The sequence below is a fragment of the Aspergillus glaucus genome, assembly GCF_001890805.1.
Source record: "Aspergillus glaucus CBS 516.65 unplaced genomic scaffold ASPGLscaffold_11, whole genome shotgun sequence".
Lineage (NCBI taxonomy): Eukaryota > Fungi > Ascomycota > Eurotiomycetes > Eurotiales > Aspergillaceae > Aspergillus > Aspergillus glaucus.
In genome coordinates this window covers 1-23207 of record NW_019170463.1, presented here as the reverse complement: position 1 = coordinate 23207, position 23207 = coordinate 1, and the positions used below count along the sequence as shown (strand labels likewise).

At 50.2% G+C, this 23207-nt stretch overlaps 11 protein-coding genes across 11 annotated transcripts; 4 read left to right on the top strand and 7 right to left on the bottom strand.

The window, feature by feature from the left end:
• Positions 1-138: 138 nt before the first annotated feature.
• Positions 139-997, bottom strand: ASPGLDRAFT_149950 (SDR family NAD(P)-dependent oxidoreductase; the record flags this gene model as incomplete). The annotated part of the gene is made up of 1 exon (XM_022542087.1): positions 139-997. One exon carries the CDS (start codon positions 995-997, stop codon positions 188-190), a length of 810 nt encoding a protein of 269 aa, XP_022400397.1. The 3' UTR covers positions 139-187.
• Positions 998-1209: 212 nt separating this feature from the next.
• ASPGLDRAFT_66691 (uncharacterized protein) lies at positions 1210-3105 on the top strand (the record flags this gene model as incomplete). Its single annotated transcript, XM_022549050.1, has 5 exons — positions 1210-1618; positions 1667-1759; positions 1826-1878; positions 1928-2977; positions 3010-3105. 5 exons carry the CDS (start codon positions 1210-1212, stop codon positions 3103-3105), a joined length of 1701 nt encoding a protein of 566 aa, XP_022400396.1.
• A 381-nt stretch (positions 3106-3486) lies between these two features.
• Positions 3487-4554, top strand: ASPGLDRAFT_127185 (Ldh family oxidoreductase; the record flags this gene model as incomplete). The annotated part of the gene is made up of 1 exon (XM_022540711.1): positions 3487-4554. The coding sequence occupies one exon, from the start codon at positions 3487-3489 to the stop codon at positions 4552-4554; it is 1068 nt and encodes a 355-aa protein (XP_022400395.1).
• Positions 4555-4886: 332 nt separating this feature from the next.
• ASPGLDRAFT_335292 (sugar phosphate isomerase/epimerase family protein) lies at positions 4887-6147 on the bottom strand. The gene has a single exon (XM_022544319.1). It carries the CDS (start codon positions 5956-5958, stop codon positions 4945-4947), a length of 1014 nt encoding a protein of 337 aa, XP_022400394.1. The 5' UTR covers positions 5959-6147; the 3' UTR covers positions 4887-4944.
• A 784-nt stretch (positions 6148-6931) lies between these two features.
• Positions 6932-7668, bottom strand: ASPGLDRAFT_1491707 (uncharacterized protein; the record flags this gene model as incomplete). The annotated part of the gene is made up of 1 exon (XM_022542002.1): positions 6932-7668. A coding segment is annotated over one exon (606 nt), but the record flags the coding sequence as incomplete, so codon positions are not given.
• Positions 7669-9619: 1951 nt separating this feature from the next.
• Positions 9620-11339, bottom strand: ASPGLDRAFT_127049 (sugar porter family MFS transporter; the record flags this gene model as incomplete). The annotated part of the gene is made up of 5 exons (XM_022540699.1): positions 9620-9973; positions 10029-10319; positions 10370-10896; positions 10952-11266; positions 11315-11339. 5 exons carry the CDS (start codon positions 11337-11339, stop codon positions 9620-9622), a joined length of 1512 nt encoding a protein of 503 aa, XP_022400392.1.
• A 767-nt stretch (positions 11340-12106) lies between these two features.
• Positions 12107-12853, bottom strand: ASPGLDRAFT_66687 (uncharacterized protein; the record flags this gene model as incomplete). The annotated part of the gene is made up of 2 exons (XM_022549049.1): positions 12107-12327; positions 12388-12853. 2 exons carry the CDS (start codon positions 12851-12853, stop codon positions 12107-12109), a joined length of 687 nt encoding a protein of 228 aa, XP_022400391.1.
• Positions 12854-13266: 413 nt separating this feature from the next.
• On the top strand, positions 13267-14889 carry ugd2 (putative UDP-glucose dehydrogenase Ugd1; the record flags this gene model as incomplete). Its single annotated transcript, XM_022544594.1, has 3 exons — positions 13267-13776; positions 13821-13907; positions 13960-14889. 3 exons carry the CDS (start codon positions 13267-13269, stop codon positions 14887-14889), a joined length of 1527 nt encoding a protein of 508 aa, XP_022400390.1.
• Positions 14890-17095: 2206 nt separating this feature from the next.
• On the bottom strand, positions 17096-18371 carry ASPGLDRAFT_47351 (isocitrate lyase/PEP mutase family protein). Its single transcript, XM_022546657.1, has 3 exons — positions 18156-18371; positions 17960-18107; positions 17096-17910 (listed from the first exon to the last, which is right to left on the bottom strand). The coding sequence occupies exons 1-3, from the start codon at positions 18333-18335 to the stop codon at positions 17291-17293; spliced, it is 948 nt and encodes a 315-aa protein (XP_022400389.1). The 5' UTR covers positions 18336-18371; the 3' UTR covers positions 17096-17290.
• Positions 18372-20573: 2202 nt separating this feature from the next.
• On the top strand, positions 20574-21768 carry ASPGLDRAFT_58143 (uncharacterized protein). Its single transcript, XM_022548300.1, has 3 exons — positions 20574-20785; positions 21156-21364; positions 21403-21768. The coding sequence occupies exons 1-3, from the start codon at positions 20678-20680 to the stop codon at positions 21635-21637; spliced, it is 552 nt and encodes a 183-aa protein (XP_022400388.1). The 5' UTR covers positions 20574-20677; the 3' UTR covers positions 21638-21768.
• A 108-nt stretch (positions 21769-21876) lies between these two features.
• On the bottom strand, positions 21877-22796 carry ASPGLDRAFT_47347 (uncharacterized protein). Its single transcript, XM_022546655.1, has one exon. It carries the CDS (start codon positions 22558-22560, stop codon positions 22150-22152), a length of 411 nt encoding a protein of 136 aa, XP_022400387.1. The 5' UTR covers positions 22561-22796; the 3' UTR covers positions 21877-22149.
• Between the last annotated feature and the right edge of the window lie 411 nt (positions 22797-23207).

Genomic DNA, 23207 nt, shown 5'->3' with positions numbered 1-23207 from the left:
CCCGCTGATCAAACCCCCCTCCCATGTTTCTTGCTCGATTGTTCATCGGATAACACGGGGGCTTTCCATTTAACTGATATTGTGATACGCTAGCTCTTCTAAATGTCTGGATCGTATTGTGCATTTCTGTCAAAGCACACCGCATCGATATTGTGACTATAGTAGGATACATACAAAGAAACGAGGTTCAAACACGGCCTGTCGAGGAGGTTATAGCTCCATCTACCACAATCTTCTGCCCAGTAATATACATAGCTTCATCAGACGCCAAAAACAGTACAGCATTGGCTACATCCCACGCATTTCCCATCCGACCCATTGGCACCTGTTCATCACGCTTCTTCATGTACGCCTCCTCGTCTCCTCCCGGGGCATACCGCTTCGCAAGGTCTTGGGTATACGGCGTGTAGATCAACCCGGGGACCACCGTGTTCAGTCGAACTCTTTTATCCGCGTAGATGACAGCTGTTGCTTTGGTAAACTGCATGATGGCGGCTTTGGTTGCAGAATACGCGACTTGGGGCTTTCCGATGTAGCGCAGACCGGCGATGCTGGCAACGTTGACAATTGCACCTCCAGACTCTTGTCGCTCCATGATCGGGAGAACGTGGTGACACGTGAGGTATACACTGTTGAGGTTGATGTCGACTTGAGAGTGCCATACGTCCTCTGCCATCGTGGCTGGGCATCCCGGCTCCGAGCGACCAACGTTGTTCACGAGGATATCAATACGGTCATGTTTCTGAACGCATTTGTCGACTAGGGCCTTCACGGATGCCGAATCGGTGAAATTTGTCGAGACAACATCGCAAATACCTCCCTCCTCTTCGATGCGACGCTTCGTTCTTTCCGCGGATTCCAGAGAGCGATTTCCCCCGTAAATGGACGCTCCTTGGCGAGCGAAGAGCGTAGCAATGGCTGCTCCAATGCCCCAACCTTCGTCGCTGGTTTGGCCGAGACCGGTAATGAGGACGACTTTGCCTTGCAAATTGAGCATTGTGTTTGTCTTCTGTGTGATTGTTTCGGTGTCTTTATGTGAGCCTCAGCCGTCGTTTTAAGTCGTCGTGTGCTCGGGGCGCATCCGTCTTGGTGCGGGACGAGCCCCGTGTATCCGGATAACGAATGCACTTCAAAATCCTGTGGTTTTCCTTCTAGGGAAATTTGATTACCAAGAGATACTTATGCTTCATACTTCGCTCGTACGATACAATGGCGACCTGCGAGCTCAATCAGGATTACGATCTCCAGAAACCGATTGCCTCAACCTCCGGGCTGCGACAAGGACTGACCTCCTACGGAGATACGCACTTTTCGTTGTTTTTGCGCAAGGTCTTCATCAAGGCACTTGGCTATTCGGAAGATGCTCTCTCTCGTCCAATTATCGGCATTGTCAATACGGCGTCCGGCTTCAACCCTTGCCATGGGAACGCCGCGCAATTGCTAGATGCTACCAAACGAGGCATTCATCTGAAGGGCGGTATAGCAATCGACTTCCCGACCATCAGCTTGCACGAGGGATTCTCGCACCCAACGAGCATGTTCCTGCGAAACCTCATGAGTATGGATACGGAAGAGATGATTCGCGCACAGCCTGTGGATGCTTGTATTATGATCGGAGGTATGTCTGCGTACATTTATGCAGACAAGCGTGGCTGACCCAAAATAGGTTGCGACAAGACTGTTCCCGCGCAAATCATGGGAGGAATCTCTGCAAACAAACCCGTGCTTCCTCTTCTCACCGGCGCCATGATACCAGGCAGTCACCGAGGAAAATGAATCGGGGCCTGTACCGACTGCAGGAACAATTGGGCGTCCTACCGAGCAGGAACCATTGACATGGAGGAGATCGCAGCCATCAATGAAGAGCTCGTCCCTACGGTCCGTATTACCCTTCCCAGACGATACATCACGTGCTGATGAGACATAGATCGGAACCTGCGGAGTGATGGGCACTGCCAGTACAATGGCTTGCATCACGGCTGCTCTTGGCCTTATTCCTGTACAGGGCGCGTCTGCACCTGCTGTGTCTGCGGCCAGAATTCGCATTGCTGAGCAGACGGGTGCAAATGCTGTTGCTGCTGCTCAGAACCGGAGAACACCGCAGGTTATCTTGTCTGTTAAATCGTTCTACAATGCGGCGACTGTTCTCCAGGCCATTGGCGGCTCTACAAACGCCATGGTACATCCGATGGCCATTATTAACCGTCATCCGGGCATCAAGGGCTCGATCAATCTGAACACGTTGGACGACATCGGTCGTCGGACTCCGCTTCTCGTTGACTTGAAACCTAGCGGCGACAACTACATGAACGACTTCCACAATGCAGGCGGCATGCTGTGTCTTTTACATCGTCTACGGCCACTTCTCCATCTCTCCGCGAAAACCATCACGGGAGAGACTCTCGGCGAGTTCCTGGACCGCAATTCCTTCCGTGACTTCGAGTACTCATTGAGCGTCATCCGAGCCTTGTCCGATCCCTTGCATGTGTCCTCGTCCCTCATCGTTGTCGAAGGCAACATCGCCCCTAACGGCGCCGTGATCAAGGCTTCTGCCTCGAAAGACAGGCGACTCCTTCGCCATACGGGTCCCGCGGTGGTTTTTGAGAACTCACGCGACTTGGCTTTGTGTTTCGATGATCCTGATCTCGATGTCACGGCAGATTCGGTTCTCGTTCTCAAGGGCATCGGGCCTATCGGCAACCCTGGAATGCCGGAGGCGGGCATGATACCTATTCCGCGCAAACTGGCTGCTCGGGTAGTGACGGATATGCTACGCATGTCGGACGGGCGTATGTCTGGTACGGCAGGAGGGACGATTGTTTTGCACATTTCGCCCGACTCTGCGATCCCGGAGTCGCCATTTGGGGTCGTTCGATCCGGCGACCTGATTGTGTTCGATGCCGAGAAGAGGATTCTCCGGGTGGATCTCAAAGATGAAGAGCTCCAGGCCAGGATCAAACAACGTCAACGGGAGATTGTAGACACGAGTCATTCATGGAAAGACGACAGACTAGAAGAGGATATTGGGGCTTGTACGAACGGACTGTCAACCAGGCCCATGAAGGAGCAGATTTCGACTTTCTAACAGCGACAGGCTTAGCTTGAGTAGTTGATATTGTTGTTAACATCAAAATATACTTTTTTTTCTTTTCTTTTTTGCCCTTCTGGCACATTCACTACACTGTACGATTCCAGAAACGGCAACCGGAAATGATCAATAGCACTTTGTAAAGACGAGCTTCCTATATACGTACTGTAAGTAGAATAAGGCGTTTACGTCTTCGTCATTATGGTAGACTTCGTTATTGGCGTCACATTAATTTTCATGCAGTTCGATTCGTGCGTTTTACCCTCGCCAAGAGCCGCGGGATTCTCCCGTCCATGCGGATAGCAACCGAATATGCCCCTCAATCTTATAAGACACCCCCATACGCGATCGAGTTGTAAAATCTCAACAACAAAACATTAACTCTTCAGTATATCAAGATGACCGATTCGCCGTCCCCAATTCACCACATTAGGTCTTCTGATCTCAAAACGTTTGTGCACGACGTGCTGGTCGGCAACGGCGTTCCCAGCAACAATGCCATCATCGTCGCCGACTGCCTCGTGCAAGCCGATCTTCGCGGTGTCGATACCCACGGCTCGAATCGAATCCCATCGTACATGGAGCGAGTTCGGCAAAGAGTCCTCGATGCCTCTGCATCGCCACAACTCCAGCAAATTACTCCCGTCGTAGCCCTGGTCGACGGGCAAAACGGATTCGGCTTCACCGCAGCGCACATGGGCATGCAACGCGCTGTCGAGATGGCGGCCGAGTTCGGTATCGGCATGATCTCAGTCAAGCACTCGAATCACTTTGGCATGTCGGCGTGGGTGGTGCAGCAGGCAATCGATGCGGGGATGCTTTCGCTGGTGTTTACGAATTCGTCCCCGGCGTTGCCGGTCTGGGGCGGCCAGACGAAGCTCATGGGTGTCTCGCCCATTGCCTGTGGTGCACCGGCGGGCAAGGAGCGTCCGTTCATCCTCGATATGGCTCCGTCCATCGCTGCTCGTGGGAAGATCTACAAGGCTCTGCGCCGGGGTGAGAAAGTCCCCGAGGACTGGGCGTTGGATGCAGAGGGAAAGCGCACTGATGACCCGGCCAAGGCGCTGCAGGGCGTCATGCTTCCCATGGGAGGGCCCAAGGGTTCAGCACTTTCGATCATGATGGATGTGTTCTCCGGCGTGCTCTCTGGCTCGGCGTTTGCGGGACATGTTACCAATCCGTACGATCCTTCGAAGCCTGCAGATGTCGGACATTTCCTCGTCGCGATCAAGCCGGACCTTTTTATGAGCGTGGACGAGTTCAAAGAGCGGATGGATTACCTATACCAGCGAGTTGTCGGGTGCGAGAAGATGGAGGGGGTGGATCGTATCTATTATCCCGGGGAGATTGAGCAGATCACACGGGACACACGCATGGCAGAAGGGATTCCTTTCACAGAAACCGAGATCGCGAGCTTGAACAAGGAAGCTGAAGCAGTGGGCGTTGGAAAGTTGCAGCACGATTGATTTACTTGTTTGGCAGTCCTGTAGTTCAAATCTTTATGTATGTATCCCAAAAATATAGCACACTTTTGGCGATTATGGCGTTCCGTTCTATTCAACCTGTTCTTATTGGCCGTGGCGTACCCCGGATTCCGAATCGTTATAGGAAGTTGGTTATGGGCTCCAACGATGTGCAGTCTTCTACACTTGCCCGGCATAATCGCCATTCATATTTTCATGGTCCAATTACCGCCGATTGGCAGATTGCTCATGTCAGTATCGATATTGGCTTGTCTTCGTCTTGCTGGCAGTATCGTGCTACGTTATTGAGCCGGGTTTTTATACCGGGCAGATAATGATGATAGTAGTGACCATTCAGCGTAGTTCATTTGTTATATAAGAGAATCTTTGCCATTAGATTTTGCTTTTATTTCCCGATTCAAACGACAGCGCCTGGATTTTGCGCCACGAATTCTGGCCTCGAGCTGCCGCTGTTTCTGGTCTATACTTCTCATCGCGCATCCGCCGGTCAAAAGATTCCAGCGACACCCAGCCCGTATAGTTCTTGTCGATAAGCCACGCCTGCACTATTTCGCCCAATGGCAAGTATCCGCCCAGTTCGGTCTCCAGCGGAAACGGTCGAGCATGTTTGGACCAGGTGAATTCTGGCGCCTCGCCTTCGACGTACCAGGGATGCGCCTGTGAGAAGGGCGGGTCGAATCGCTCACCGTCCGATAGTTGCAAGTAGAAAAGCTTGTCCATGGGGATTTGCGTGACTGACCGATGTAGAGACTCGGCCAGATCACGGGCGCCGTTGGGATACTGTCCTGATGGCTCAAATGGACTTGCCCACAGCTTTGTGGCGACATGGAAGCTGTCGAGACAGATTCCAAAGTTGTCTCGGTTGACGAGTTCCGCTAGTCGGAGCGAGGATTCCCATGTCGGATAGTGGATTCCCCATGACATCGGCTCGTATGCGATCGAGATAACAGGTGCTGCGGCGCTGGCGAGGTCGGCCAATTGCTGCAACTCCGAAACGATCAAGGTCTCATCGCCGAGACAATCGCGGTTGTATTGCGACGGTACCTGAATATAGGTTGCACGAAGTATACGCGCGATGTTGATCCAGTGGCCCGCTACGGTCAATCGATCCTGAAGTGGTGCTTTACTGCCCTCGTAATTCTCGAAAGGAACCAACGCGATAATTGCAAGCCGATGATTCTCGCACGCCTGACGGATTCGCTCGGCACTAGCGGCCACGGACAGGTTGTTGCGGTCGCTGTATATCTTCAAGTCTCCGTAAACGATTTCGATACCCTCGAAGCCATGCTGGGCAGCCGCTTGAATCTTCTGGTCCAAGGTGTGGGAGGGATGCAGCCCCAGTGACGAGGTGCTAATGGCCAACTTGTTTGAGAAGCGTGTCATCATGTATTCGGGAAAGCAGTCTACCTTTAGGGATACAGTAACGCTGGGCTGTATTTATACTGTGAAGGGACTCGGAAAATGGATTCCAGTCGAGACGCGATCCATTTCTCCCCAAATGACTTGATGCTTGAAGCAAATCTACGGTGCGCTTGCATCAGTAGCGTAGTGTAACTTGTCCTCTCGGTGAGCAGCAAAAAAAAAAAAGAAAGAAAGAAAGAAAGAAGTAAAGAAAAGAGAAAAGAAAAAGGGCAATAAAATGACGGCGACGACGGCAACAACGACGAAGCAGTAACAGAAAGTCAGTCGAAAGCCAGTGGCAAACAGCAAAATCGCCTGCAACTTACGGGCCAAGGTATACAGGTATACACAAGGGATAAGGCGGGTTCGAAACGTACGACTACAGGACTACAGTACTACGGGGTTCAGCCACTCGGCTACGAAGACAATTTTCGGGAGTCAAGCAAGGATGTGATATATAGGCGTACGCGCTTGGGGCGAATCGTGCTATAATAATATTGTAGAACAACTTGTCCGAGTTTTTCTTCCCTATAAATCACGAAAGGGCCTTAATACGGAGCTTGATGGGTCCCTGACCTTCGCCTGTTCTTCTCTCGATTTTGTTAAAGAATCAATGCCGGTGTAGTGACAAGATATATATATGGCAGAAATGCTCTCGGTTCACCCTTTCGTTCGATTGCAATATCAAATCCTGCTCGCAGCACCTCGTATGGATCAATCGGAGGCATCAGAGTTTCTAAAAAATTGATATAGATTGCGAGGAACCGACTACGGAATTCATGTTCCGAGTATCGAGGTCATTTCGCACATGAAGCTAATTTCAGCTTCACTCGGAGCTCTCCAGCAAGTCGTGACATCCAGCAGAACCAAGCTATAAGGTAGCACTCGAGAGGCTTCAGGGTGAGAAATTAATCGTGAGCTGCGTAGAGAATACTAAGACATACTTCCGCATTGCGCCTCAATCCTTGACTGATTGTCCATAGTAGCGTAGATCTATTCGGTTATCATATCCCGCTCCTTTCGTTGGAATACCCAGCCGTAGGTCCCACCTTCCATTGTGGGAACTCGGGATTCCGTACCGCACTGATCTTATGCTTGTCTCGAGCTCGAACGACAAAACAAAACGTCTCCATGAAAAGATACATGTTCTAAAGAGTGTGTTGGAATAGACACACTCGCGGCTCCATTCCAATTCGGTGGCAGAGAAACCCCAACTGACCAGCGCCGTCTTGCCTTGATGACAATTGGCCATACATTGCGTAACAAATCCATTGCCCTGGATGAGGACAAATGCCATCTCATCCACGAAATAGCCGTTATCAACACAAAGACGATTATCGAGACCAGCATTTCGTACGGCGTGAGTGCCATCGTCCTTGACCTGGCGCTGGCGTCGAACATCGCAATCTCGGGAGGTTGAGGTGATTTGGCTCGGGCACGAGCCGAAAAAGACAATCCACGCAGAGAGGCACTGGGAGAAATGCATAGAGTCCATTGATAGCATGATTTAGTCGCAAGAAAACTTCCAAGAGACGTTGAAGGGGAAATATTGGGTCGTTTGACATGCTCCTCCTGGGTAGTGAGTAACTGGATTTTGTGTATAGTATGTGTATCTTGCCATTCACTCAAATCTGACCACTTATGGCGCCTCCGGCTTTGGAGTTGGTTCAGATTACAGTCGATTATACGATCAACGCTGCGGAGCGATGCAGATTTGCTTGAGTATTTGCGTACATCGGATAGTATACTTGAAACTATGACTCTTCCATATGAGAATGGGCTTGTTATGAGCCTCCATTTGCCGGATAACAAAATCTGAGTCTATCGAATAGTGCACCTGGTGACAGATGTCCTCGCTCATACTCTCAGATGCGTACCCAACGCAGTCGATAGTTGCTAGCATCCAATGCAAACATCTGCGTAGCTCGATTTTAGAGAACAGCGTGTAAATCTCTTATTACTTGCTGGATGCATGTGTACGCTTGAAGAGCTCTGGGAACATTCACACGGATGCCAGGATGTCCCGACAAAACCTAGTTCGCTTGCTGAAAAGTGACAGTTGTGCCGTTTGATGATTACACACGTGGTCTATGCGATGCTTACCGCTGCAGTAAAGGCTGATTATCCAGGCTAGAACTCCCGCGGAGAGATGCGAGTCTCGTGGCCTCCTAAAAAGAACCTCAAGTTTGTGTGTCCGCTGCGCTTGATCCAGGAGGCTGACCGTACAGTTCTGATCGACCCTTCCGCCTAAGCTCTACAATAGGTAAAAAGTGGAATTGTGCAACGTAGGCTCATTATTATTATGTTTGAATCAGTACAACGAGTTCGGAATATGCTCTGAGTCAAAGATATGGCCTGTGCGAGGATCATCATCGCGCCCTCATGTATGTCTCCTCCTACAGTCACATTTGAACCATTGTTGTCGAAGGGAGCATGCCGCCTCGTCTGGAAATGGTGCACATTGCGTTTTGTGTGACATGTACACACACTTCTCATTTGGTTTCAACGCGGATTATATGACCGGCTGGTTCGTTGAGAACGCTCGAGAAATAGTCCTTAAAAAGCATCGAATGTGTGGACAAATCATCTTCATTGAACACAATATGCTACCGCTCTCTGCTGCTTTGGATTACTTCAGAGGAGCCTGGTGTGCCTACGCCCGCATCGCTTTGTCTGGATTCGGATTCGGATTCGCTAACGAACGACCACATGCCCGGGCCAATAGACACCAGAATTTCCCCCGGGCAGTCACCTTGCAACACAAAATAGCCTCATAAGTTAAGGCAGAGCACGCTCGCTTTATACAGATGCTGAACTTCTCTTTCTTGGAGTTGGGTCGCGAGTTCCTCGGCAAGGAACGGCTAAGCGCATCGCTCGTCTGATTCACGGAACACGATTGCCATGTATTAGATTTTTCTTATGACCTGTTAATGGCTGGAGACGGAGAAACGGCCGCGCCTGGGCTCGGCAGTTGGGAAAGGAAGTGATGCTAAGCTCAATCATGCCGTTCCCATCAGCGAATCGAGAATTTATTGTATTCGTCAATCGACAGGCGAGCAGGATGGTTGCAGACGGCGGACAGGGGACGAGGAAATTGCATGCGGCCTACTAGTATGGTATTCATGCTTGGATAACGCGCACAGCACCTATCACGTGGTTGATTCAAATGCATGCCTTGGCCGTTGACTCGTATTACTCCCGACATGCTCATCACGTCAACATAAATGGCACATTGGTTGTTATCGCGATATTCGTGCATCGACATTCTCTGCACTATGCGAGATCGTTTCGTCGCCAGATTCGCGCACGAGCGCCAGTTGGCTCGTATTACATTCGCCGGATTACGCATGCTCAGATCACCCAGAGCTTGAGACAGGCTACGTGTGTTATCACATTTGGTTGCCCAAAAGGCGACGAAAGCAGGTCGGATGGCTAGTGAAAGACAGTATAAAGTGGCAAATGGATGTGTGTACGTCTAGGGTTCGTTCACCTAAAGCGGTGAATGCTACCCTCGCAGTCGAAGTCAATTATAGTCAGCTGCCTTCCGGTTTCGCTACCGGCTCCTGGACTGGCCATAGATCTAATCGACAAACAACTTTTCGATCTTGCAGAACTATAATAACCCACACAACGCTATAGATCTAAGCTAAACACGCTCATCATGAACAACTTCTTCCGTCTTCTTCACACCCTGCTCACGCTGGGGAACCTGCACATCGTGCGACTTCCACGCCTTGACACCCGTATCGAACATATAATCGATCTCTTCAAGCGACCGCTGTGCCGTCTCCGGATACAGGAAATACACATGCAGCGTCATCACAGTGCAGAAGACCCCGAAGATAAGATATGTTCTCCACTGGATGTTGGTAAACGCCGGGGCTACGAAGTACGCCAATGCGAAGTTGAAAATCCAATTGCCTGCAGCAGAAAGCCCGACACCTTTGGCACGATACTTCAGAGGGAATATTTCGGATGAGTAGATCCAAGCCGTCGGAGCCTGAGAAGTGGAGTCAGTATCGCATAAGCCCTGTAGTTCTCTATTGGAAACCTACCCATGTCAATCCGTAAATGCCAGTGAAGATGTAACTACAGGCAATAACGCCCTTGCCTGGTGCGCCGGCAATCACCCAACGCAGGTTCTCGTTACCGTTGACTGAGTCAGCGTAGTGTCCGTACGTTGCCATCGTACCAGCGATGGCAAAATGTAGCGCCATGCACAAGATCGACCCGGACAGGAGCAACATGCGACGACCGGTTTTATCGATGAATGGCAGTACGACACCAGTAGTCACCAGGAAGATGACATATTGGATGATGGACGAGGTTAGAGATTGATTGCCGCCCTGTTACTGCGTGTTAGCTGGGTCACGAATGCCATCTTAGATGCACGCACCATATCGGCCATTTGGAAAATATACACGACGTAGTACATGGCAACATTTCCTCCCAGAAGTTGCTGCCACACTTGCACACTGATTCCGCACATGGTCCGCTGCCAGATACGCGGCCCAAACAGAGCCAATATTGAAACATCCTGCGACTCGTGCGCCACGCGCGCGGCTTCTTGTACCTCCTCGAATTCCGCTCGTACCATCGGATGGTTGCGATCGCCTTTACCGTGGATCAAAGCCAGCGTATCCAAGCATTCTTCCCAGCGTTCTTTCCCGGCAAGCCATCGCGGCGATTCAGGGAAGAAGATCAGAGCCAGGCCGAGGATCAAGCCAGGGACAGCCTGCACGCCCCAGCAAATCCGGAAAGCCGCGGGACCTGCCACGGATATCGAACAGCCGTACGCGATGAGATACATGACCAAGATGCCCCATTCGATTGCCCATTGTTGGATGCCCACAACCCGACCTCGGATTTTCGCTGGGGCCAGTTCAGCCAGGTAGACACAAACCTGCGAGGACGTCACGCCGACTAATCGATGAGCATCAACGATTTGTTTTTCGCTGGGAAGGACCATGAAACATACCTGCCAATCCGCTAACGACTCTACCAGCCACCAACTGGGCCACGCTGTGCGCGCTGCATTGGATCACCGAGCCGATGATCCAAACCACCGATGCTATCATCAAGGACAATCGACGACCCAGAAAGTCAGAAATGAACCCGGCCGCGATAGCTCCGGCAAACGAGCCGGCCGACATGGATGCCGTGATACCGCCTTGCAGATTCGAGTCGGGATGATCAAAGTATTCCAGATACTGGTCGGCCCCGATCCAAGCACTCATCGAGCTCACATCAAAACCGAACAAGGCACCGCCAATGGTGCCAAAGGCCGCCAAGACTGCGAAGCGTCAGTGACATATGATCGGATGCAAAACGGCAGACGTACCATAGATGTTGGAAATGCGATACATAACTGCTGGCCGGCATCTTCTCTGTCGCGATGAGAACTGAGATATATAAAGTCAGTCGTGCCACTCGGTTAGGCTGTATCGCAATGCGGAGGTGCTGTGGGGGGTCCGGGGTAAAAACAAGACGACGATCCAGGACCAGTCGGTTATTTGCGTCGTATTACGGCTGATTACAATTAACCGAGTGCACCAATCGAGTATTTTCCCAACGGGCAGCCGAATGTCAAATAAATTAACCGCGGGGTTAAAGGCGGAAAATTCGCCCGACTGTCAATCGTCCTGGTTTCGTCCGTAGCTATGTGCTTCCCGTTCGGAGGTACAGTACAATGGACAATTCGTCGGCCCGTATTATCTTGTTGGAGACCATAGAAAGCAGAGAAAGCATGCGACAATTCCAATCCTCCATTCTCGGGCATACATTTTCATTTAAAAAGGTCGCATGCCGTTGTAGATAGACGCCGGCCGGTTGTCTGACCAAGTCCGCTTACCTGGAATGGAGGCCTCGGGGATGCTATCGTTGAATGGCGTATACGAAGTGAACCCGAGTCGTGTGATCCATTTATCCCCAGTCGTCCCTTGGTATGACACGGTTATAGATAGCTTTCTTACTCGCCCAAAACCGGGTTATATACTTAGAGAAGAATTTGCTAGACTATGGAGTACGGAGTGTTTATTGCTTAACGACCGACGCTAGAGACCAATGCGGAATGCGGTATGCAGTGTCAGAATATCGCCCGAACCGGTCGACCGTCCTGTACAAATTATGCAAATTATGGACAATACAAAGACCGAATCATGCTCGCCAACTGCTGCACTTCGCTCCGAACCCACGGCATGGCATGGTGATAGTCCACCTCGAGCACCGCCCGGCTCTGCGGGTTGAAGTACGTTTCGGTCTGTTGGACACCCAGGTGCAAAAACGGATCGCGCAGCCCGTGGACATGTAGCGTGGGCAGAGTAATGGGATCAAACGAATCCGACGTATCAATGCCTTCCTTTGTTAATATGTACCCCAGTTCGGCTTGTTCAGTCCCGAGGAAGAATGACTTACGATGACCGCTCTCTGCCTCCATCGGCGCGCCCCCTCCCATGCAAAACACTCCAAATGCTAATCGGATCCTGCCTTTTTCGCCCAGAATTTCTCGCCGCTGTTGGTCGCGGAGTAATCCGCCGACGATTCGCGTTCCCTGGCTGAACCCCATGGCTCCGACCCAGTCCTCCGCGCCTCCCTGTCGCTCCATCAGATCCAGCACCCGTTCGACCCCATCCCGCCCGATTCGATCATAGCCGCTGCCGTCGGATACTTCAGTTCCCGTATCATCCTGCGTAAACCATGATCGGAAGGGGCCATAGTCGCGGAAGGCGGGGAGGATGCCGGGACCCGGAGAGCGTTCAAAGGGAGCGTCGAAGAATACAAGGCGGAATTCGGGCTCGAGGAGCCGCTCAAGTTGGGCACATTGTTGGCGGTAGATCTCGCCGTTGGATCCGCCGCCGTGGAAACAGGCAATTAGTGGCATGTCGTTCGATTTGAATGGGTGTATTTGGTGGTTTGTCGATGGTGATGGGCGATGAGATGAGGACAAGGTTGCATTGGCTATTGATGCATGCCGCACTGTAGTGTGATGGATCTCGTAACTTTCTCGTGTGGATACTTCAACTAGAATGTAAGCTACCTTCCGTAGTTATACGCCAGGGCACCAACACGAGCCCAACATTTACCATGCCGCGCTGCCACTTGGTCTTCCACAGTCATTACTCGCTTGCTGTTCTATCTGACATGCGATGCCACTTCAGCAGACCCACAGAACCGCTGCCACGTCGCGCATCACTGCCATACATCACCAACGTCGTCCTAAAAATAAAATGTCCCATCTCGATACTTATTTTGTTGATGTTCCGACCGTCACCATGTTGAGTCGTAGGTATAACCATGATTCCAATACTTATCTTTGCCGCGCTAGCCGGCTTCTATTTCCTCGCCTTCTGTCGCCGGTATGTCGTTTGTTTCGCAAGACGACAGTCCCAACGTTGGGTGGTCGTCAAGGGTCACACCTTTACCGATCGTACGGACGATGAGTCGACGCAACAGCCGAAGCGCATCCAAAAGGTCCGTCGCGCATGCTTTTTGTGTACAGGAGAGAACGTGTCGGCGCTGGCGGCTCTGGTTCTGGCGGAGCGTAATCCGGACGTGCAGTTTGACGTCGTGGATCGCGATGTTCGGCGCATTGCGGCATGGAATTCGGATTGCGTCCCTGTTTCGGAGCCGGGAGTCGATGCGTTACTGTTTGATTATGCTGCTGTGGAGGAGAAAGACGAGGTTCTGTACAATGAAGAGGTACATCGGAAGAGACGACTGGCAAATGTGGTGTTTTCCACCGACGTGACTGGTTGTGTGGCTGCAGCCGATATGATTTTTCTGGGCGAGGACACGGATACCAACGTGAGTCCCCCATACCTGTAGTCAGAAAATATGCTGATTTGCAGACCATCCGGACCATTGCCCAAGTCTCGACGAGCCACAAAGTCATAGTCTATAAAGGACGGGGCAATACCAAAGCCATTCGCCAACGGGTATGTATCTGGTCTCCGTATATACTATATACATTCTAACATGGAGAGGTAGCTCGACAAAGCCACAACCGCATCATTCGACCTTATCGCCAACCCCGACTTTCTTGTCACGGGCAGCATTATCAACAGCCTTCTACATCCTACCCGCGTCGTTATTGGTAGCTTGGCCGACAAGCATTCCGCTGAAGCGGCTGCATTGCTGAGAGAGCTATATTCCTGGATTTCTCCGGAACGCATCATAGCCACAGACATTTGGTCCGCAGAGTTGGGTCGAATAGCCACAAATGCCATGCTTGCACAGCAAAGCGCCACCTTCCATGCCCTGAGCTCCATCTGCAGCCGGACTGATGCGAGCGGACCACACGTTTCGCAAATAGTCGCGACGGACTCGCGTCTGACAATCCGCGCCATTGGCGAAGCAGGATTACTAGACGCAGATCAAGACGGTCTACGCAAAGACGTCGACTGTCTCGTGTACCTGGCGCAGGAACTCGGCCTCCCCGAGGTAGCCGAGTACTGGCTGTGCGTGATGCGAGTGAACAATGCGATGAACCATACTATCGCGCATCGCCTGGCGTCGTGTCTTCCCGATAGACCTGGAAACGTGGCTTTGCTGGGGTTTTCAAACGGAGAGGGTACATTAGCCGGCGTGGGATTCGTCCGGTCGCTTGTACAACGCGGCATCCCGGTGCACATCTACGACCCGTACATGACCCGACACGAAATCTTGACAAGCGTGGGTTGTAACACCGGGGTTACAGTGATGGACGATGTGCACCAGACGGTATCCGGATGTAGTGTGGTGGTACTACATACAGACCAAGGGTTGGATCGTGAAGTCAATTGGGAGACTGTGACTGGACTTATGCAGCCGCCGCGATTTTTTCTTGATCCGTTTCAAGTCATGGGAAACATGGATCATTACGGGTTTCGAACGTTGCAGACGGAAAGGCACTACAGCAGACCCACCATCGCAATGTAGTACCGTAGCATTACATGTACAGAGCACGAGACATATAAGCTGCACATCTATCCATCCATATTCATGTCCGTAAGCGACTACAATCTCTGATAGTTCTCCCAAGAGTCTGTAGGCATATATCCGTTTGTACTCAAACAGAATGCCTGCTCTTGCAGCTCTATGGAATGTTCTAGATGAATCCTTTACGCGATGAGCTAAAGTATAGCCATATCGTCCGTCTATATTCTAATCCTGTAAATCAGTTTATCGTCTTTCCCTCCTATCGTACATCTATCGTTTGCCCTCTGGCGTCATTCTTTCGTACACCCCATCTTTTCTTCTACAGAGTCTACTTATTGCTGACAGCTGTCGAATGGCGCCTGGACTTATCCCAAAGAGCATTACTGGGCTAGGGGGGTCATGCGAATGGGCAAAAACTGTGATGATAGCGGAAATCGAGGAAAGAACTGAACAACAACAGTGATCCTGATTGCGGCGGAATGAGAATAACGGACATTATGAGCATGCAAATAGAAGGGAAGGTACATGTACGTTCTTTTGCACTACGCTCTTTGTCTGCAAGTCTTCTCCGGGTATTCTAATTGTCGTCTACCACTCGTCTATCTATGTACGTTTGCCGCCGGGCTTTTAACAGTTGGGGGAGTGTTTGGGCGTCGTTGCGAATGGCGTCTGTAGTCAGAGAACGCATACGGTATAAATGAAGATGCGCGAGAACTGACTGATATAATCCCGATGCTTAAACATGGGACATGATGGGATATGGGGGCTGACACGACGTCTACCCAGGACACACGCGGAGCTACCACAGTGGTTCGACGCCTTCTACACGGGAGCGCCAGCTTGAGTTCGATTCTCTATTGGGACTTTATGGTGACCTGGTCTTCCTCCGGTCAGTTTCTTATCCCTGAGGGAGGACTCTCCAATCAAATAACAATAACATAGCTCTATAAGCACGTGGTATTACATCCCGCATAACTCGGAAATAGGGTTTGCACAATGTATTTTTTTTTTCTTTCGTTGCAGACCATTCCCAATATCACTCGTATCCAGAACTATGTGCTTGAAACAATTCCATCCGATTCATGGCCGCCGTCGAATTTAGGGACTTGTTCGAGGAATGAAGTAACCACCCGCTAGGGATACATTCCTGGGACCGAGGAATCTGGCGGTGTTGGTGAGTGAGGGGCTGGTGTCAACGCTGTATTCGGCGTCTGAAAGTGGACCCAAACACCGTTTTATCGTTCAAGGCAAGCTAAAGAATGGCCCGTGGAGAATGATGGATCACTAACAAACTTCGGCATCAGAACCGCAGACATCATAACTCCACCGTCTCACCTCCAATCCTTGTGATAGCCCGTATGTTGTCCCGTATATTTTACGACACCATTTGGATCCATCCAGTCGAGGAAACCCGAGGTCGTGTGAACGTTTCAGAAATAGAAGCGTTTGTGATGTAGTACTATGTGTTGAAAATGATGGCACTGTTAATGTAGTCTCGGATAATAGCATGGAAGACCAATAAGTACTTTCGTTGTAGGTGTTTGCTTGCCGAATTGCTACGTAGGCGTGCTCTCACTGAACAGTCTATCTTCTGATTTGGCTCAATTATGAATAATACGCGCTTACGCATCTTCAGGCCAACTGCTGACAAGGTGATGGTCCACCTTTTTAGCGAGAAAGAAGTGAAAGACGTTGAAATCATTGCAATTCAAGAGCCCAGTATTAAAAAACACACAGACCCCATAACAATTTACTCTCAGGCCTTGGAAGGGCGTTTTCATGTCCTTCTCCGACCTATTCCGCCCACATACTACTCCATTGCCCCCAGCACGCTGAAGCCCGGGCTGAGCACCTGCTCCCTGGCACGCAAGATTGTGATTGGCGGTCATTTCTAACGAGGCCAAATCTAATCGCCAAAACCGCACGCTTTATGCTGAGCACAAGACTCCTTGGGCAGTTCAACACCTTACCAACGTCGTATCGAATCTCCACACGAGATTAGAGTTCGCGATAATATAACGTGGGCCAGTCAGATTCGTCCAATCGTCCCGCAGTGAGCTGCCGCCAATCGGCCAATAGGGCTGACAGATGCGTGTATGAATAAATAATAATAATAATAATAAAACTAAAACGCCAGTGTTGACTCACATCGGCAAAAGTGGGAGGCTATGATACTTGAACGCCCCAACGATCTGCCGATGTAGTACGCCATAGCAGCTCTTCCTTTATCAATATGACGTGAAAAGAAAGTCGTGTGGCAGTGTTTGGATGATGAAAGGTTATGACAATCAGACAATCACAATCTACTTACATTAAAGGAAATGCCAGCAATACGAAGAGACAGGAATAAACTCGACAGTACATTGCTCAATACTGATAACACGAATAGAAGTTCCAAGCCTTAAACAGTATAGTAATCCACTCCTCCAGCTTCCATATCAGTCTGCATTGATTCCGCCAACCCGCAGATATCGAACAATTGCCTCGGGCCCAACCCCTTCGGTGTGCCTACAACCCCATCTCTCTTCAAACGCTCCAGTGCTGCTCGGATTCCCAAATATGCTGGGGCCAAGGAGGCAAAAGAAAATATCATGATTCGGAATCCCATATCTGCAGCTTCCCGAGTCGTAATAACCGGTCCAGCACCATTTTCAACCATGTTTAGCAGCAACGGCCATGGACGGAGGTCCTCAACAGCCTGTTGTGCCTGATCTTTAGAGGCAAAGCCCTCGAGAAGGCCGACATCTGCTCCAGCATCACGAGCAGCTCGCAAACGCTGGATGCACTCCTCATAGCCAAGCTGCTGAAGGGCATCAGTACGGGCAATCAGAACAATATCTGATCGCAACCGATCAATAGTGCTCTTAGCCGCTCGGATACGAGTGAGATACTCGTCAAGAGAAACCACTTTCTTGCCTCCCAGATGGCCGCAACGCTTGTTTTGAATCTGATCTTCAATGTGGAAGCCTGCAACACCAGCTGTGATGTACTGCTGTACGGCTTGTGACACCATTAAGGGACCTACTTTCCTTGTCAACTTTGTCCAATATACTAGCAAGTCAAAACATACCGCCATAACCGGTGTCCATATCAGCAATCAGCGGTGGCCCAAACGGTTCAAGGTGAGCAATCATCTCCGCATTGGTTTTCATGTCATACAACTGCGCAAGACCCAGATCGGCCTTTCCCAATCGTGACGCTGTCGTTCCCGCACCAGTCTTAAAAGTTCAGTCACAGATTTCCAATTTGGAGACCTGAACACATACCATATACATGGCCTCAAAACCAAGGTTCAGCGCTATTCTGGCCGAGAGTCCATCATAGACACCAGGGCAAACAATCAAGTCATTGGATTCTTGTAACATATGTCGCAGCTTGGCTGCTCCAGACATTTGGTGCTTCTCATCAATCTTGTTGCCGTGACCGTTGGAGCTCGTGACTGCCATTATATCTTCGTTGTGTTTCTGTCTTATTGTTGCTTCAAATTCAGTTCAAGTCCAGGTGAGTGAGGTCCTTTTATACCATTGCCCATGTCCGTTTAGGGCAAGAATTTACGGACCCCCGCGCTCCGCCTCTCCGAATAATGAGCTCTTCAGCAATGATGCTGACAGCGTGGCACGCGATCAAAAGCAGAATGCAGGAAATCAACCGATGCCAAGGGTTGGCATAGCCCTCTATCCTTGGTAGAAGTCAAACTGTCACACTGGGTCTCCATTGACAACATTTTGATGGAGCGTGAGATCTAACTGAGGGACATTATTCGCGTGTTTATTTTACTGTTAAGCATATCAAATGCTGGTTACGCAATGGTCGTGGCGGAGGCTCAGGTCCCACAGCGAAATATGGAGTTGCAGAGGAATAAACTCTACACAGACCAAAATTACTATTGATAGGCATTTGGATAGACTGAAAGATCTGGAAATATTTGCTGTTTTTCAAATTATATTTGTCACTTATCATTGCTCATCATCAGTATGTATATCAAAAGCAAAGCGCAAAGAGACTGGAATTTCGCTGTTTCAAGTCTCATCACGTCAGTACCATTGTTTTGAGCCGTCAGTAAATTCGATTGCCATTGACATAGATAGTGCTTTGGACCATCTCGTTTCTCCCAGTGCAATGGTACTACCAAGCACAGGGCAGTGCAGCTGTGACGTGCTAAGCCGTGTGCAACTGCTTTGGAAATTAGCAATCGACGAGATCCATTGACATTCTGCGCCGAAGCCGGTGTGGCGCAATATTCTCATAAAGCTCAAGTGATGCACCAAAACAAATAAACTTATCCCAATATATGTGACAATGTTACACCTAACGGACGTCATTTCCTGATTCTTAAGCCAGTTACATACAGACGATTGGAACATCAAATCAAATACTACAGCATAACTTGGTGACCCGTGGGTTTGGATTTCTCCCTTCCATCCTGATTCCTGAACAGAGAGTCAAAGCATACATTGCTCCCCCCAGCCTATCAATTATTCCTATTCAATCTTGGCGGTAAACCCAACGCGGCCAGAACAAGAACCTAGTTGTATCGGGGACTTAGGAAAGATGTTAGGACTCACCGCGCATAGCGGCGGACTTATGCATTATGTCACGGGCTCGGTAACTAACTAGTAGATAAAACGAATAATATTCATGTCTAGACTAGGTAGCCTAATGACGAGAATATCGAACCTGGAGAGGAAAAAAGAAGAGGAATCTATCTACAGAAAAAAAGGGTTTTTATTTATGGGTTCTGTGACCGCGCTAAGTGCTTTCTTTGTTTGCTTGGATGGCGGCGTTTGTCGATATCAGCCACTGAGGCGTTGAGCCGTCACACATTACTTAGTCATACTTATGCCTGTAGTTAGTTACTGTGGCGGGTTCGCAGGAATAGTTGGGCCGGGGCAGGAAGGTTGGTATTTCCGAATACCGGACTATCGACCTTCCTTTTTATCAACGGACAGCGAGATTAAAAGGATTGAATCAAGATGTAGTTGATTGATTAAGATACTATTGTTATGGGGTTCTCGTACGAACCCAAAGGATGACAGTTTGGCTAAGGCCAGCACGGAACGCAGCCAGCAAGGGGCCCGAAACAACTATCAACGACCTTCGTACGACGAGGACTATCGGTGACCTCTTCGTTCAACCCCTGACCTCCGAGAGGGATCACTGAGAATACTGTTTGGAATATCGTTCCCGTACGACCATAAAAGATGGCTACCGGATCATACTGAAGTGCGTAGTTAGTTGATTCTCGAACGATGGGATGTACCGGACCTGACCGGAGACGGCATAACGTACTTCCGGTAGCATCTCGGGGCGCACCACTACAGTATATGTGTTCATTGTCATTGGCATAGCTGACTGTAAGATTGTGAGCTTTCTTGAATTTCATCAAAGTAATGACTTTTGAGTTGAACTTTCCATCCTTAGTGATCTTCTTTCTGGACTGGGTGCTCAGTTTAGCAAACATTGGTGTCACAGGCTGCGCCTGTCGCATAAGCGGTATATTTAGTCGGGCAGAGAGGTTACCGGACGGAGAGATTATTGGAGGGACTATCGACCCCGCGCTGCGCGCACGTGTATTTAGCACCGCCCGACCGGGCATTCGTGCCTTTCTTCTTCAACGAAATCTTTTGTGCCAAAGCTAGTCATTAGCATTTCCGGGCCTAGCCCTTAAAAATTGGCCGGACGCCGAGCAAGTGAGTTTAACGAGGTCACGAGAACAGCTCCAAGGTTAAGCCAGGACTTGGCATCGAGTTTAACGAGGATTGCCACCGTCTTGGATTAGCATTTAGCAATGACCCCAGATCCGAAACTCGCAATCACGCCACAGAACGAGTTGTCCATTAATAGCATCGGTTGCCGTGAAGATTTAGCCATCATGATCGGGGATGTTGCCATTCACGTACCTGTCTTTCTTGTCATCTAAAGCTCGGAAGACTTGATCCTCGGCAGGCCTTTCGCGATGAAGGCCTTGTAGGCAACTCAAGAACTGGGATGCAAATGCACCATCTGTTAGAACACTGCCCGAGCTCAGAGGTTCTACCGTTGGGCCAAAAAGCCCACTATTATCAGAAGATGTTCATCATGCTCGGGAACCGATATATATATAGTAGCGCGCTGATAGGTAGGGATCCTCACACAATCTACTCTGACAACCGAGGTAGACAAGTCACATTCGAAGGCGATAGACCTCCCCCGGAAACTGTTCGTTATGTTGAAGATATCTGACCGAGTCATCCTTTAAACTAGAGGGCTGATGGTACCGTGGGCAGCTATCCGCGATTGAAAACGGAGACCCGAAAACGACGTTCGACTACAGCTCACGCCCCGCGTTTTACGCAATTCCTGTCGACCGATCACAACTCACAGAAAAGACCCAGTCCAGCGCTAGCGCCGACCCGGGACTTTCTATCCGATCAGCTCCATCTCTACTTCTTGGGCCCGAGCGGCCACAGTCAACCTCGATGCGCTCGCCGACGCGGTGAATGGTGGATTTGAAGAACTATCTGAGATCAGCAGCGGCCTTTCAAGCCCTCCTTCGGATTTCGACGAAGAATATGAGCAAGCCTACCCTGATATTGAGCACGTTGAAGGCAGAGATGAAGGTGGTGAAAAAGATGAGGATGAACAACTGTGCGGCTGCGCTCGCATTCCTGCCGCATTCACTCGGGACATCGCCTCCGGGCGACAGCCAAACGGCGCGGCAACAGCTGCTTACCTCAGACGAGCCGCAAACCTTCTTCAAGATCTTTGAGTCCACTTATGTTACTCCCACATTCGCCTCGCTTGTTCTCAAGTCGGAATAAAAAACCAACGATGCCTCTGAAAACTCTCATCTCGAGATTTAAGCACGTCGTTTCGAATCATGATTATATCGGGGACGTTCGCGTCGGTGAAAGAACTAAGTGTTGGTTTCGAATTTCAGCTCGCCCAGAAGCGGCAGAGGATTCCTTAGGGATCTACCGCTTCGAACACGCCCCCCCCCCCCCTCTCCTCTCGCGTGTCTCTAGAAGACCTGTCCTTCGAATATTTCCGTCGTATTTGCAACATTCAAGATGTTCACCCCGATTCACTCCAATCCGCCTGGGAAAATGTCGGGACGGTCACCATCCCCCAGCTCATAAGCTGGTGGGGAGTCTATGGCCTGCTCGACGTCGCAACTGCGGAATTTGATTCCTACTTATATCATCAGAGGAGAATTAACGGCTGATAGAATCATAGATGGCTATGTATGGCCTATCACACCGTCTCCCAACAGGTTCTCCGTCAAGACCCAGCTATTGGCTGTGGTACTGCCTGCTTCACCCTGACTCCCGCTATTGTCTCGCTTCCTATCCGTATTACGCCAAGTATGCTACGCCTGGAGGTCACACGTGGTTCAGAGATGTCGATGTCAATGTCGCCAGAGGCCTCCACGCTATACAAGGATTGGTCTCCCTGGGTAACGAGGGTAGCGAAGACTGCACGGATGTCATTCCGGGGATGCACCTGCGCCTCTCCGACTAGCTCGCTCGCGTCTGCTCCCGGGTCCTGGACCTTAACAACGCTGTCTCCCGCATCACCAAGGACCTCTTGTTGACTTCCATATACGCTGAAGACTGATTGATATGCTCGCATCTCCGACTGACCAATCAGAGCCTGACGTGCCCACCTATTTACGACATACTTCCTGCCCATGCCTAATCGTATCCACAGAGGATATGATAGAGATATGATAGGACCAAGGATTACGGCTATGCAGCCAGCATCCTTTGACTATGGCCACCGCATACATGTCTTATGCGCTTTGTATTCCTTTTGTCTCTTTGAACTTCTTTCGCAACGACCTTGTCACCATCCCTTTTGCACTTAGTTGACGGCCGCCAGATTGTTTATAAAAAGGCCGTACAATAAATATATATGTAGAATCAGAGGTGTTGCTCTATTCACTCCGAATAGTGCCTGTTATGGGCTCGGAATAGTAGATATTAATGAACTGAATCCCTATCTAGACTACTGTAGCCATCGATGAGAATATGGAATCTGGGGAAGAAGAAGGAAAAGAAAATCTATCTAGGCGATGAACGATCTTTATAGACATTTGTGTGCTGCGGCTGAAGCCCTTGTTTGCCCATATTGCTGGTATGACGTCGTTTGACATGTTGGCGCTGTTTGTCTGGCGTTGAGCCGTCACAGTGCCTATGACATCCTTTCGAGTATAGTAGGCAACACCTCTTCACCCCCGAGGACGCCACTTACTTCGATACAAACTGGGCCGCGGTGCCCAATCGCCAATTGGGATGGGGGGGTAGTCGAGCCCGGGCCCCGAGGTGGCGCGGCTCCTG

Bases quoted from the DNA above. Each gene is read 5' to 3' on its own strand.
- ASPGLDRAFT_47347 (XM_022546655.1), bottom strand. From the start codon at position 22,560: ATGGGCAGGAAGTATGTCGTAAATAGGTGGGCACGTCAGGCTCTGATT.
- ASPGLDRAFT_335292 (XM_022544319.1), bottom strand. From the start codon at position 5,958: ATGATGACACGCTTCTCAAACAAGTTGGCCATTAGCACCTCGTCACTG.
- ASPGLDRAFT_58143 (XM_022548300.1), top strand. From the start codon at position 20,678: ATGACCCCAGATCCGAAACTCGCAATCACGCCACAGAACGAGTTGTCC. The intron at 20,786-21,155 runs GTACCTGTCTTT...TACCGTGGGCAG, and splicing joins TCGGGGATGTTGCCATTCAC to CTATCCGCGATTGAAAACGG. The intron at 21,365-21,402 runs GTGAATGGTGGA...TGAGATCAGCAG, and splicing joins TCGATGCGCTCGCCGACGCG to CGGCCTTTCAAGCCCTCCTT.
- ASPGLDRAFT_47351 (XM_022546657.1), bottom strand. From the start codon at position 18,335: ATGGCAGTCACGAGCTCCAACGGTCACGGCAACAAGATTGATGAGAAG. The intron at 18,108-18,155 runs GTATGTGTTCAG...TGAACTTTTAAG, and splicing joins GTTTTGAGGCCATGTATATG to ACTGGTGCGGGAACGACAGC. The intron at 17,911-17,959 runs GTATGTTTTGAC...CAAGGAAAGTAG, and splicing joins TATGGACACCGGTTATGGCG to GTCCCTTAATGGTGTCACAA.